At 36.0% G+C, this 15,796-nt stretch overlaps 1 protein-coding gene across 1 annotated transcript in view; it reads left to right on the top strand.

Moving 5' to 3' along the window:
* Positions 1-997: 997 nt before the first annotated feature.
* Positions 998-15,796, top strand: part of kcnh5a (potassium voltage-gated channel, subfamily H (eag-related), member 5a) — a gene marked incomplete at both ends in the record, with an annotated part of 93,555 nt that continues 78,756 nt past the window's right edge. The window contains 2 exons of the mRNA XM_079375580.1: positions 998-1,070; positions 13,468-13,591. Coding sequence (XP_079231706.1) covers positions 998-1,070; positions 13,468-13,591 — 197 coding nt within the window. The remainder of the gene's footprint in view (positions 1,071-13,467; positions 13,592-15,796) is intronic.

The raw sequence follows: 15,796 nt of genomic DNA, 5'->3' as shown, positions 1-15,796 counted from the left end.
GTCAGGAAATCATTGGTTTCCTTGCGAATTCCATATTAGGCAGGAGTGGGCTGGGAACAATAGGGGCTCTGTCCACAGCCTACTCAAACAGGGGACTTCAGCGGCACACGAGGGGCGGGAGGACGTCCCGAATCTAACTGCATTTCCTAAAATATGGCGCCACAGGGAAGGATGGCAGGAGTTGGATTTCATTCATTCATTCATTCATTCATTCATTCACTTTCTCTCTTTCTTTGAATCACCATTAAGCTAACAACAAATTCGTTCATTCATTTTTTTTCAAGCTAAGATAAATTTCCTGATTGATAATTAAATCATTTTGACGTTTCAATAATTAGCTTGTAGTTTCTTTCATATTAATTTATTCAGTGTTCATTTGTTCATATTTTTTCGAAGGCTTTATGGTGAAATACACTCAGGTTTCATCTGAAATGTGTTGAATGAACATAAAAAGTTTTATGAAATATTCACGATGAATAGGCTACTGACGTGGTACCATCATATTGACGTAGGCTAATTAAAAGCACTCTGCATCCCGGTGTAATCAAGATTGCGCATAAACCTTCCGTAAATTCATGGATTATAATTTATAACCCTATAGTAACTCACTTGAACTGTTACATTTACTTTTTCTGCTCACTTAAAATGACATTCCCATCATCATCTACAGTAACTGTTGAGCTTCCATGTAACTAATTCGCGCGCAATAGGCACCATCTGTTGCATGTGACTATCTCCATGGCACCGGGCATCGCGCTCGAGATTCCTGTGCCAGTCAATTTTTATTGTTACAGTTCGCCTGTGCGCAGGCGCAAACCAGGGGAGCGCGGAGCCTGCAGAACTGCGAGCGCTTCGTGGTACAAAGAACCCATACCAGTCAGGCACGGCGCAGCGTTACCATGATCTTCTCCATCCCACCGATAGATTCCCATCCCGCCTGTATCATTTTAACGACCAGCTTCCAGCAAGTCCGCAAGCCTGACCGACGCTGCCCAGAATGCACGGGGGAAAAAGAGGACTGGTGGCACCACAGAACACTTTTTTGGAAAATATTGTCCGTCGCTCAAGTGGTAAGATGATCGCTTTCTTCAGATTGCAGTACCCGATTAAGCAAAGGGGAAAGTCTTATGATGTCTTAAGATATATTTCAATTGTCTCTCTTTTTCTTCTTTCTAAGTTTAATAATGCGTAGAATTATGCGTAAAAGTGAAGCTCGTGAGTTTCTTTCCATAAAAATGGAAACAAACAATTTTTCCTGATCAAAGTAAGATTAAATATTTAGATCTGACGCATCTCAAGTCATTTTTATAAACTCTTCTTTATTGAGTGCTTAATAAAACATTAAAACTGAGAGCTACAAAACGGAAAAACAGTCGTGATTTAAACATGACCGCTTCATTACCATAATAATAGTAATTAAACACAGTTAACAACATCGCTCGCTTCCCAAAACATTACCTTTACTATTGCTATGCATTATCAGCATTAATGTAATGCATAAATTAGACTTGATTATTATATGGCATCAACAGAATCTCACGCGGGGAAAACAATTATTTGCGTCAGCTGACGCTTGTCAGTTTCAGCTTTTCATCACACAACACACCTTTCTTGCTTACTTGAGTTAAACTTTAAACCAAACATTAAATCTGATACTTTAAGTTTATCATGTTCAATTCTTATTTTTGATCCTAGCAAAAGTAAAACTGATGCAGTTTTTCTCTGCTGTTTTGCTGTGGATCTTCTCATGTGTGGAAGGCTTGTCTCCTGTGGCGTCAATTGCAGTGTCATTTTGTGTCACATACAGTTTCCTTGTAAATCTGCCACAGTTTCTGTATGAGTTTGTGTCAAAAGACCTCACCAGCAGAGGTCACACATGGTTACTGCAAAAAAAGCTGTTAATATCTCTTCACTCTATTTCACATAACACAAATTTAAAAGTTAAAGACATTTGGGTGTTTTTGTGTATACATTGAGACCAGACAGTTGTTTCTAATGAACTGTGTGCTTGTGTGTGTTTGAGTGTGTGTTTTTTTTTTTTATGTGGTACCCTCTCAGCTCATAATACCATGCCCTGACATTTGCCGTGGGCAGATCTCTGACCTCCAAGGTCTCTGGATCTCCCACACACTCTTTACTAAATCTGACGCAGAGCTTGTATCTTTTGAGAAGAAGGCTTTTTATAAATCCTAATCACAGTCATTGTAGTAACAAGATGCTGATATTTGTATTCTCTGAGCTCTTCTGTCACTGTGATCATTGTGTAATGTTTAAGCGATGCAGTGAGCGGAAGAATTTTGAATTCTAGTGCAGATAAAGTTGTTCAGCAGATCTCATATTGTTTCTGGACATCCTCCCCTCATCCCATTACTAATTCAGATATGCTGTTAGAATCTCGATGGGCTAGATAATTGATTCTTGCGTTTAAATTTACATTTATTTTCTTGTCATAGGCTTTTTAAATAACTAATTTACAAGGAAGTTCATGCATTCTGTGTCTGGATGAATGAACACTTTTACAGCCGTCAGTACAAGGCACAAGTCAAAGACAAAGTCAGGAAGAGTCAGTATTGCGTGTCAAGAATAAAAATGAGAGGTTGCATGTAATTAAAAGGCAAGGTTAGCGTCTTCTTCCTTACCACAATTTCACCAAGGTACATTTAAAAATGTATCTAAAGCCTGTGCCGATAGGTTGCCAATGAGCTGCCAGCTCCAACCGAGGCTGCATGCTGACGGTGATACAAATTTAAATTTAGGAGTGAAGAATAGAGAACGTATTGATGATGAACATGTCAAAATTCTCCTTGTGGAACGTTTTAGAATTGTAGAGCTGATAATTATTTACAATCTGATTATGCAGCTATAATAAGCCAATAGTGTGCAGGTGGTATATAAAGGATGTGAGCACTGTGTGATTTATGGGATAAATTGGAGAGAGTTTGGCAGGATCTCAGTTGGATTCTAGTTGAGGTGTTTTATGCTGTCTTTATGAAGTTAGCAGGATAGTAAGGTATCAAAAGAAGAAGAGGTATCATGGTTTGGTTTGACTTCAAAAAAAGAAAAGAAAAAAACCCACTACCTTCGTCATTTTAGTTAAAACCCCAAAACACCAGCACGCTTTGAATCGCACTTGGCAGGAAAGTTGAATGGGGTGCAATAAGCCAAGCTATAAAAACTCTGAATTGTTGTCAGTTATGTAATAGCCAAAAATTATCCAATCTCTGAGCATAATTCTGGCAAGATTTTAAATTGTTCAAGCAATTTGTTTTTCATATACCTCTTATATCGTCATATGCAGCATGTCCACCTCAAAATAATGAAACCTTTCATGAGTGCAGCTGTCGAAATGATGTAGGTGTTTCTGAGGCTTTGTGTCTCTGTCCCTCATTTACAACCCAACACCTCCCTGTAGGTCTTCTCCTTTGTTTGCGGACAGCAGAGTTTGTTTGAGGTTTTCCAGCCCACTTAGGGGAATCAAGACACACAGCTGGGGGGTAAACAAAGTCAACTTTCATAAAGCTTTTTACCTTTACATATCATTGTTAGAACAGCAAAAGCAGTGCATATTTCCCTCCAATTTTCTTATGTAAGTAGAGAAACAACTGTGCTGAGTTTTAATGTGCTGGAGAAGCTTTTTGTAGTCAGCTCGATATTTGGCTAATCAATGACAGCAGGGTTCTCACTGACTGGGAAATTAAATGATTTAAATATATATATATATATATATATATATATATATATATATATATATATATATATATTTGATATTGAGGACAGCTATACTGTACCAGCATTTAAGGCTGACAGTTCTGAGAATAAAATTGCATATATAATGATTAGTTATGTGATCGTATAGTTCAGCATTTAATTATTATGTTTTAAATTACTTTCATTTATTATATATTTTATTAATTCTTTTATGTGCTGTACATTTTCTACCACTTTTGTGTTCATTTATTCTCTCTGTTTTTCCTACCTCATTAGAACTGTTCATTTGCGTATGGGGCTTATGCAATGTACCATGGCTCGTCTGAGCAAGGCTGCCCCTGGCCATCCTCAGCTTGCTCTTTTGTAACGCTTGTCACATTGTAAGGTGTAGGCACGCTACAAACACTCTCAAAGAGAAAAAAAAAGACACATGCACAGCAAAGGGATGATAAAGTACAGTTAAAAGAAGTATAATGTAGCAAATTAGCTCAAAGTGAGATTAACATAATTAATCATAATGGGTTGTTATCAATTATATATTCATCTTCAGGAATTATAGCATTAATAGTAAAATAAGATGATTTGTTTGTCCACAGTGCGGACACTTTTAATCGTCTATTGACTCTAAGGAAAATTATTTCTCTGGCCACGAAAAATAATTTCCTCCCTAATACATTGCTCATAGAGCATGTAACAAAACCGGAATGTTGAAGTGACCTCGTTCTGGTCACCGTGGGATTTCCAAGGTGATATGTGTGTCTCCAGGGCACCGAACGTAAAGAGAAGACTCGCCTTTTGGGTGTGGGAGAAGTTTTATCTGGTTTCCCTGTAACACCCATTTTGGTTAGTTAACAAGGCACATAGTTTCAGCGGGAAAGTGTTTCTTTGTCCCACTTGACACTTGACACCTCATTTGCATGTTTTATGAGTGTTCTGGCAAATCGGTGTAAATTTTCCCACAGTACAGTAAAAATAGTATGATGCATTTCACGATCACATAGTGTACATCATTGTTTGAGAAATAAAGAGCAGATCATCAGTGTTAGGGGTAACACATTACAAGTAACGCAAGTTACGTAGTAATATTACTTTTTTCAACTAACTAGTAAAGTAATGCATTACTTTTTAATTTACAAGAAAATATCTGAGTTACTTTTTTCCCCATTTATTGACTGAGAGATGCGCTGTGTGAACATGCTGTTACCGTAGTCCTATACTAAATGAGAATGTGCATTAATTCATCGCACTTGCAAAAAACAGATTTAGTATTCATCAAAATGAATTAAAACAGTGAAATGCAAACTCAGAATATGATGCAAACCTGCAATAATTAAATATGTTAAACAACACAAATGTATCTAATCCCATTTTATTAACCAATGTCTTTGCTGCTGACCTTTTGATGATCCAGTTCAACCATACTAATAAGCAAAAATGACTTTAGATAAACTAACAATTGTGCTTCATTGTTTTTTTTATTGCGTGTGTTAGACCTTTTTTATTAGAGTGTTGAACCTTCTTCTCCTGCGTTCTCCTTTACAGACGTGACTTTACTTTTCCTTCAGCCTGAAGTTTATTCATTACACTTTTTGGTGTGAAATGGCTTTTACATTTGCTATAATTAGAACTTATTGTATTAAAAACAATCAAGCCTTGCTCATATTTAAAAAGTAACGCAAAAGTAACGTAACACATTACTTTCCATAAACACTAGCTACAGTAACGTAATTAGTTACTTTTTTAGGGAGTAACACAGTATTGTAATGCATTACTGTTAAAAGTAACTTTCCCCAACACTGCAGATCATTTTGATATCAAGAAAGAGACAAAGAGACAAAAAAAAGAGACAAACTCTAAAAGAGACAAAAGATATTCAACCATTGACGATTTAGCACTCATATAGCGGTCGAATGTGGGGCCAGGTCTGTGAATGATATGCAACCGTCAAAAGGCTAAAAGGGGTCTCTTAAGACATAAAGTCCCAACGACCATCAAGGATCATAAGCAGATGTTACAATAAAATAAACGAGACAGAGAACAAAAATATACTTTAGCAATAAAGCACAAAAGGGAAGCTGGAAGATTCGATACAATAGAGTAAAATGAAACTTTTGAGAGAACGTATCACAATAGAACAAAAATACCATTAAGGAGACCATAAGACTAGTACCAGAGAGAAAAAACAAACAAAAACAACAGAAAAGAGATAAGAATGCAGATTAGAAAGCCACAGATGTAACGAAAGTGCTATCTTACGTTAACCACAGTTTACCAGAACAGAGAGCTGGTTGTGTTTTGTGTTCACTACCAAAGGGAACCAGTATCTGATTTGTATCTAAACTGAAAATAGTCTGTTTTTCTAACATGCTTAGGATCCATAATGGCCAACAGAAAATCGTTTTCACAAAGATCACAGGCACTAAGAATGGTGTACCCTGTGTAAATATAGGTTTATCTTAATAGGATCTGTTTCTTCTTCGAATTTCCCTAGTCACCCTGTCACTGAGTAGCAGGTGCACCAACATACTTCCAAGTAGACAGTGCAAGAACACATACAATGCTATACCATCACATACACAGAAAAAAAATTAATGCATTATGTTAATGGTTCCAAAAATAGAATGTTTGTGCTTGTTCAATATCATTACTTCTCACTGTAGTGGCCACCAGAAGTAACATGCAGATGAGTGCAGGAAAGACACTTTGTACCTCCTAATGGCACCAGACCTACTGAAGGGAGAATTTACTTGGGGATTCGTTTGTTACAGACTCCAGTAGCACCATCATCTTCTTTTCTAGCCTAGAAGATTGGTAGAATGTCTCTGACAGCCTCCTCAGAAAGTTCAGGCTTCTCTGTTTTTTCTGCTACAGCATCTCTGTGTTGTCAGTCCAGTCGAGTCTGCTGTTTGATGGATTCCCATGTATTTGTGGGTTTGTACCATCTCTGTGTTTTCATCCTGGATAGCTGTATGAAAATGTTTCGATTTCTCTCATCTTTATTGCTGATGGAGACTACAGTGAATTAGCATACAACTAAAAAAGGTTTAAAAAAACAGTAAAACAAAATGCCATTCCAAACTTTCTTCAGGGGAACACAAAATAAGGTTTGAAGAAGCTGTTTAGAATATACCCAGTAAATTATTTGGGGACTAGATCTACTGAGATCCAAAAAGGCCAAAAAGCAGCTTAAAATACTATAAAATGCTCCATTTAACTCATAAACTCATTTGTGGTCACGTCCAATTCAAATATGTCACACTAACCTTTTAAAAGTTAAGGAAACAATATATCCTGACCTACGCTATCATTTAACATTTAAGCTCAGTACGATTTTTTAAAGGTCTTTTTTTTCTCTCACCAAGATTGCAATTATTTGGTCATATACTGTAAAAACTGTAAAATTGTGAAATATAAGTGCAATTTAAAATAACAGCTGTCAATGTGAATGTATTTTAAAATGGTTTTTATCTCTGTGAAGACGAAGCTGAATTTTCATCTGCCATTATTCCAGTCTTCAGTGTCACATGATCCTTCAGAAATTATTCTGATATGCTGATTTGCTGATTATTATCTGTGTTGAAAACAGTTGTGCTGCTTTCTGTGAAAAATAACTTTTTTCAGAAATTGAAATATTTTGGACCATAAAGGTCTTTATTGCCACTTTTGATAAATTTAATTCATCTTTGCTGAATAAAAGTATAAATTAAAGAATTATTATTATTTTTTTATTAACCTCAAACCCTTGAACAGAACAGTAGTATATATTCTCAGTCTCAAAAACTGGCACATATTGGTAAATCAGCGAATGATTAACGAGATTGGGGTTTCCCACCTGAATAGCATTGGGCATGATCCTAAGTCAGCAAGGCAAGATGTTTTCACAGCATTTAATCAGAATAAAATGAACAATTTTGAATCTGAAGCAAACCTTTGGCAGTTTGGACAAATGTGTTTTATTAAAGGCGACATATTAGCCCTCAGGAAATCTCAAAGTTTGTCTGCCCCTGTCTGAACCTTCTCTATTGGAATTTCTAAAGTGTGCGCTTGAGATTGAATCGACAACTATCCTCAAAGCCGTTTGATTAAGGCAGGACCTTTGGCCGGAGATTGGCAGTGGTTATTTCCTAATGCACACGCCGTGGACATCTCTCCTCTTGCTGGAAGTAATGGAGTCAGATGCTGACACAAAGTGTCACGCCGTAATTGAATAGAGAATTATAGAGAGATAAAGAAAGACAGTGAGAGGCGATGGAGCCAGAAAAAAGGTCACAAATTGTCTGACAGCAGAGACTCCTCCGCACAGGGTTTAATAATCAGAGCAATTTATAAATCTACTTCCCTCTTTTGTCAAACCTGAAAATTTTGAATCTGAATCATGGCCTGTCTCTCCGCGTTGCAAATGCCAAGGAATAACATTTTTTCCAGCCTTCTAAGAAATGTGACTTTGAATACATGTAAAAACACATGCAAGAATAATAATATTCCCCAAGAATGTTGTCGCTACTAGCCTGAGAGAGTCGTCAGAACAAACAGATTTATATTGAACAATGTTGCTGACTTGCAAGCTCCCATAATGCATTGCAGCATAAATAAATTGTGCGGACAGTGTATTGTTTTGGGTTTTGCTGACTTTATGCTATTGCTGTAAGTTATTCATTGTGCAATGATCATCTTTTCCCACACTGAGGTTTATTGATTGTCGACATTATTTTAGTCTTGCCTAGTCAGATGTTTGACATGTGGCATAAGATCAGGACATGGTCCTAGTCAGGGACGGATATGACTCACCGGTGCCCTGGGCACGGACTGATTAAAGACCCCCCTCAATTGAAATTGCGCTCATTTTTTCTTAAATTCAAATAGTAATGGATTTTATCTACACTAAGTGAAAATAGCAGTATTTTTAGCGATATGTTATTTAAACTAAGTGCAAATAGCAATAGATTACATTTACACGGTTAAAATAGCAAGATTCTCTGCTATTTATACTATTTTATACTTTATACTACTCGCAAAATAGTGGCAATTATCTGCACTTCTGTATTGTATTACATTATAAAACAGTATTCAATAATAACGTATTGAGTGTAAATTTTTAATAATTTTCATTCAAATTATTAAATGGATGCCACCTTATTGATACAATAAAGCCCTCCCGACACCTACCCTAACCCTACCCGATACTTTATTTTCAACTTTTTGGTTATTTCTTTAATTTTTGTTGACAATAAATGCTTTTACGATGTGATTTGAGATTTGAAAAGGGAGAAAAAAAGTTCGGCAAAAGGCGGGATCGTACGGAGCCCCTAAGAGCTCATGGTGGTGGAAAGATTTTGGGGTGGGTGAAAAAAATTAGAACCCTGGTCCATCGCGTCAAAACAAGCATGCGCTTTACCATCTGCGCCACTGGAGATTACGATTCAAAGGCGATGACTCATCTGGACTCATGTACTCATAAACTCAACAGAATCATGTGTGATTGGTTATAATGCGCCAATCACACATGATTGGCACTATTTTTTGTCTTTTGGAAGCTGCATTCAAAATCAACTTGCCTCAAAAATCTGAGGGGGAAATCGCGGTCCGGGAGTAGCGGTTTTTCGGCTGGGCCCCCCTCTGGTCCAGTGCCCTGGGCACGTGCCCGATAGGCCCGTGCGTTAATCCGTCCCTGGTCCTAGTTGCAATTTTATGTGACCAAGAACTTAAAATTTAAACAGTATAAGACCGCCTGACTGATGTTCAAAGCGAACAAGCACAGTGTGTGTTAATGTGGCGTTTAAGAGCATGTTTAATCAGAAAAAGGAAGTTGGCAGCCAGTCAGATTAGATCTTGCTACCGATTGAAACTATTTCAGATTAGATCATGCTACCAATTGAAACTATTTCATACGATATTAATAAATCTTTGCTTTTATGACTTTATGTTTTAAAGTCATGCAGTGCAAACTGAACTGAAAAATCTCAATGCATCATGTTGGCTTGATTTTTAACTTTCCCAATTTCTTTTTGTTGTGCATTTTATTATGTTGCATTGACGTGTTTTGCTACATGCAAAAGAATATGCAGCTATTTCATGGGTTTGTGTGAGTGGGCAAGTAAAGGTGGAAGAAAACAATGTATAGACTATATGTAAAGGTGTCCATGTGAGTGCTTATGTGAGATGTTTTTCCAGTAAACACGCTGCTGTGGAATTGTGGAGAGCAGCCTAGCAGCTGTCTGTTGGCCTCCCACGTGGGGTTGGCACGCACATCACCAAGTCTTTCATCGCTGTCAATATGCCTCTTATTCACCATTTACACGATAAGCTTTTGGCAGCATCCCATAATACACATAAAGTGCTGACGGACTGCCTTAGGCTTCACATGGATCTGGAAGTGTGATCAATCTATATGTTACAACCACTTGAGCTATTTAAAGTCTGCATCAGCTGACATGAGCTGCCCTTAAAAACAACAAGAGTAATTCAAGAGAGATAGGTAAGCCTGAGTGTTGATTTGCCTCAAGTGAGATTATAAAGATTGAAGTCTTTCTAGTCTCAGTGTTCCATTGATTTTACATGCCGTCAGACAAAACAGCTGTGTCCTCTTATGGCCTGTGAAATGGATGCTCTTTTTGCCTTGAGGTGGATCTGTGTTGTCTGTGTATTGCTTTACTTTATAAAGCAGGCTTTGAATTCTGAAAGGTGTAGTTAACAAAAGATATTTTGAAGATTTGTTTCAACAATTTTTGTTCATATAAGTTTTAATTCAAAATAAATATTTGATCTCATTATTGCAGCTAGTGTTCTTATTGTTAACTGAAATAAAAACATTACAGGGAAAAACAGAAACTGCATTAAAATTCATTTTAATGCCCCAAACTGTAAAAACAATACAATAAAAAGGCCACAAATTAATGTTCAGTTTTTGGTATGTATTATTAGTAATAACAAATTGAAAATTTGTCTCTTAGGGGACATGATGATGGAAAAACAATTATGAGATGGGAGTAAAATTGTTTATTTTTATGCTTTTGGGAACCAGTGTTATAGATGCTATTTTAGCACTAATGTTTGACAGCACTAATATATATATATATATATATATGTTTTGAGTTTTCAATTTTCAAATTAATTTTAGTTTGTTTTATTAATATAGTGTGTGTTTTTGTTTAACAATATATTGTTGGTATTTTTTGCTTTTTATTTTTAGATATGTCTGTATAGTTTTTAACTTTTATTTCAGCTTAAGTTTCAGTTATTTCAGTATATCAAATTAAACACCTTTATTTTTATTTTTATATGTATATATGTATATATAATATTTATATATATAATTTTATTTCTGTTAACGTTTCTTGTTTTTAAAAAAAAATTCAAGTAACAATTTTTTTAATATAGATTTTGTTTCGTTTTTATTAACTATAATAGCCCTGCTATGAGCAAACTGTTTTTTTTTTTTTTTTTTGCACAAAATCATGGAAATACAATCCCCCCCCCCCCCCCCCCCCCCCCCCCTTTCACCACGTCCCCTTAGAGTTCCATTAAAACTAATGAAAAATACAGTAAAGAAAAGAATTAGAAATGGAACTAAATTTAAAAAATGTAAATAGAAAAAAGTAATTAAAAACGTCTAAACTATAATGACTTTTATCACAACACTGTTATCATTCCTTGCATAGACTTTCCTGTATTGTGGTTAAGCTGAGGATGTGACTGTACATGGTCCTGCTCCACTCGCCTGAACTCCTTTTCCATATTAGTTATTAATGCTTGACTTCTTAGCAGGGACTTTATTAGTCTGAAGTTCTAAACGTGCTGTCTTGGCTAAGAATGCGATATATCATCAGTGACAGAGCATTACATGATTCTCATATCACCGAGCCCCGATCTGCAAACAGGATCTGGGTCTTTTGCATCCTCAGGGAGCGCTTCCTCACAATTGGCCCCTGATCCGAGGGCAGGGGCCATGGCATGGAGACTGCTGTAATGAGTCTCAACTCTCCTTCCTCAAGGGGACAGCACTTCACTTTATCCTTTCCGCTTCTCCTTTCAGATGGTCCTGCAGAGGCAAACTGAAAGAGGAGAAGGAGGAGAGATAATGGAGACTATTCAAGAAGGAGAGAAGTGGCCACCTTTTTTAATGGCTGTGTCAAATGCCACGTTCTCTCTCTCTCTTTCTCTTTTCCTCAGGGGGGACTGCATGTGTCCAGAGAGAACTGTAGCTCTGCCGCATTATAAAAGCCTTGTGTGTGTGTGTGTGTGTGTGTGTGTGAGCAAAGATGATTCTGTTGGGTGCATAAGGATTTGTAATGTCACAGACATTTCTGTAACAATTTGTGCCTTGATTTGTTTCCGGTGCTGTAATGTTCTCTTTGCCTTGCTATTTTTATACCTGTGTCGAGAGGCTGAAGTCAGCTGGCTTTAGCCTCACTAAAACACTAATGAAGACTGGAGAGGATAAGCCTTTTTAATGGCAGGAACAATGTTAAGGTCTTTAGCTATGGCTAGACCACTGTGTATCAATTACATTGATGTCAAGACTGCATTCCAATTCGTCAAATGGAAGAATTAACTGATTAAGGCAGTTTCCACAAATGGAGTACAAATTAGGGCTTGAAACTCAAGTCTTTTTCCTTTTCAGCAAATTGCCACTGAAAGGGAAGTGTTTAACCTTTGGAAAAAAGGTGTCTGATCATTTAAAATGATTAGACTAAATGTCTGTTTTATTTTATAGTTATATTATTATTTACTTAATTATTTTCTTATTTTATTTTGCAGTCACACAGCTACAAAAACTAATGCAGTTTATTTGTTAAATAGTTAGTTTGCAGATTTAGCTACCACATGTTGCTTTGTATTTAGTATATTTAGCATATATTTGATAAATAAAATAAGATTTATATATACACTGCTGTTCAAAAGTTTGGGCCAAATTATTTATTTAATGCTTTCTTTTATGTATTGAAAGTAACAATAACAGCAAAGACTTTTATAATGTTCCAAATGATTTTTGATTTCAAATAAATGTTCTTTTGATCTGTCTATTCTTTAAAGAATCCTGAAAAAAAGTATCATGGTTTAACCTAACATAAATATTAAGCAGCACAACGTTTTCAAAATTTATAATAAAAAATAATGTTAGCAAATCAGCATATTAGAATGATTTCCGAAGGACCATGTGATACTGAAGAAAGAAGTAATGATGCTGAAAATTCAGCTTTGCGTCACAAGAATAAATTTTGTTTTAAAATATACTGAAATAGAAAACATTTCTTTTAATTGTAATAATATTTCACAATGTTTCTCGATTTACTGTTTTTTTGATCAAATAAAAGCAGCCATGATGAGCCGACACTTCTTTAAAAAAACTTACCAAACCTAAACTTCTGAAGAATAGTGTGTATATATAAACAGAGTGGAATGTCATGACTTAGAAAATATTTTAATGTTGCTAGCAAAAATGTTGAATAGCATCGATGGAGAAAAAGCTCTACAGGGTCATGCTACTAGCATGTGATTGCCTCTCTATCTTCCCTACAGCGGTTCTGTTTGTTCTCATATATTATGGTTCTGAGAGCTTAGGCTTTCAAGAAAACATCTACATAAATGACTATTTTAAGGTCTGTTAAACCAAAGAAAGTGCTTTAATTCCAATCATTCCATACTAGTTGGTTAAACTGATGTGCCAAACAATAATACGAGCACTAAATATGCATATACATATACTGTACTAGTTATTTATGTACATTTATAAATGTTTTCTCTTATTTTTGATTGCAGAGACAAGTTTCTTGCTGGGGAACGCTCAAATCGTGGAGTGGCCTATAGTTTACAGTAATGACGGATTCTGTAAGCTGTCTGGATACCACAGGGCAGAGGTCATGCAGAAGAGCAGCACCTGCAGGTGAGTGGCTCTCCACCTGTCTATTTTTACCCTGTCCTCATTCAGTAGTCAAGGACAGGCAGTGATGTGATTTAAATTTATATTCATAACTTTTCTGGCTAAGGCATGCAGGATCCAAAAATGCATTAGTGTGCATCATAACTAAATTATGTGTTTTCATGGAATTACATTATTTTGGATCCGAAAACAAACATTTCCAGAGGGATTATGCTCAGAGAGCAGAAGCTGAATCTATTAAAATTATGCAATGCAGAACAGAAAGTAGATGAAGGACAGAGTCTGATCATTTAGTATTGTTTTTTTTTTATCTTTTTCAAGTGAGAACTGACCGCTATTCCTGCTAGTTCCACTCATCAGACAAACTGAGGATTTTTCGCTAATTTGGTGAAGTGTTAGGGACAGAAGTGTCATTTTCTCACTCTGCTTGAGTTAGCAATGATGCTAAAGCAAACTTCTCACATCAGTTCAGCTATGTTGAGCCATAGTAGAATCTGCATGCACTATTTAGCCACTCAGAGAGCGCATTTCTCCTGAGCCATCACTGAACACCTTGTTAGCGCTAAATGCGCTCAGTAAGGTGCCAATCATCGGAGTAGAAATAGAAATACCAACTGCAGCGATTTGGCTCTACCTACATGCAGCGATATGGATCTGCCTACAGACTGTGATATGACTCCAGATTTACTCAGGATTCAAGGGGAATTTTAGAGGTAGAATTGATACAAGCTTTTGTCAGCTAAAGCAACAAGGGTGAGGATTTGATACTAAAAATCTCTGAGTAGCTTAGGGCCACAAAACTCAAATGCACCATACTTAACTCTGTATTTTTAGTTTTATGGAAGCTGAAATGATAATAAGATGCCAAACAAATAAAATCTTTAAAAGGAAACTGGGGAATTTAGCACAATGCTAAAGAAGTTTCAATGTCACCCAGTCCTGGTTGTAGAAATTTGCTAAAATCGCTACATTACCAGACTCATGTGTGGAGCATTGTCCTCCGGTGTCCACTTAAGAAAGAAATGGACAATAGATGAGAAAGATAGAGAAGTGCTCAGTAACATATAAACTTATTTAATTATAACATGATTTGAAAAGATGGAAATAAAGAGCTAAAGTAAAGAAATATGGTAACACTAGGGACCAGTTCCTACTATTTACTAGTTGCTTATTAGCATGCATAATACTAGCATATTGGCTCTTTACTAGTATTTATAAAGCACATATTCTATATCTCGAATCCTACCCAATATCTGAACTTAACATCTACCTTACTAACTATTAATAATCAGCAAATTAGTAGTTTATCAAAGCAAAAGTTGTAGTTAATAGTGAGAACTGGACCTTAAAATAAAGTGTGACCAGAAAAATAAAACAAAAAAATTTACCATATTCACACTGTAATCTTGTCATGAAATTGAAAAATGGAAAATATTAATATACCCATTATATATGCGATATATTAATATCCAATATATATGAATATACTGCATAAAAAGATCCACGTCTACACTCATCCTACGTCTTACCTCTTCCGTGTGTCAATTCCAAAATCTACAGATTAGTCATTGTGTATTGAACATTTTTGTCTTTCATTTTAAAATCAAATTTATATTTTATAAAATGTTAAATCATTTTATGAATGTCTTGTTTGTTATCATTATTAAATTGTATTATCCAAAAGTCTGAAACCAATTTTTTGTCCACATTTTATAATCAGCAATACAAATGAAAGCTAAAAAAGTAAAAAGCTGAATTATAAAATGAACATGAATTTGAGATTTTTCTGTATTTCTCTCTTTAATGACATCATCTCTCAAGCAGCATGAACCAAGGACTGTACAAAGGTGTTGACATGATCAATGTCACAAATCTACTTAACGAGTGACTTAAAAATAGCTACCTCATTTGCAAACATTTACGAGAACTTCAGTCACTAAAAACACAAGAATATCTTGTCTCTTGCTGCTCTCCTAAACTGTTTCAGATTTAATGTTTCCTTCCTTCTACATAACCTTAAGGGCAGAGCATGTCGGAACTGTGGTTCAGTGTCTACTGTTTGTCCAGCCTCCACATGTTAAATAGAGCGGCTGCAGTAGCTGACAGTCTGTGTCATCAGCCACTCCCCCTTGTGCACACTCTGTGAATTAACTGACAGTGAAAGACAAGGTAGAGTTTGCTGGGCGTATGTGTGTGCCACACAGGTGT

This window comes from Barbus barbus (assembly GCF_936440315.1).
Source record: "Barbus barbus genome assembly, chromosome: 24".
Classification (NCBI taxonomy): domain Eukaryota; kingdom Metazoa; phylum Chordata; class Actinopteri; order Cypriniformes; family Cyprinidae; genus Barbus; species Barbus barbus.
This window is presented reverse-complemented; position numbering and strand designations above follow the sequence as displayed.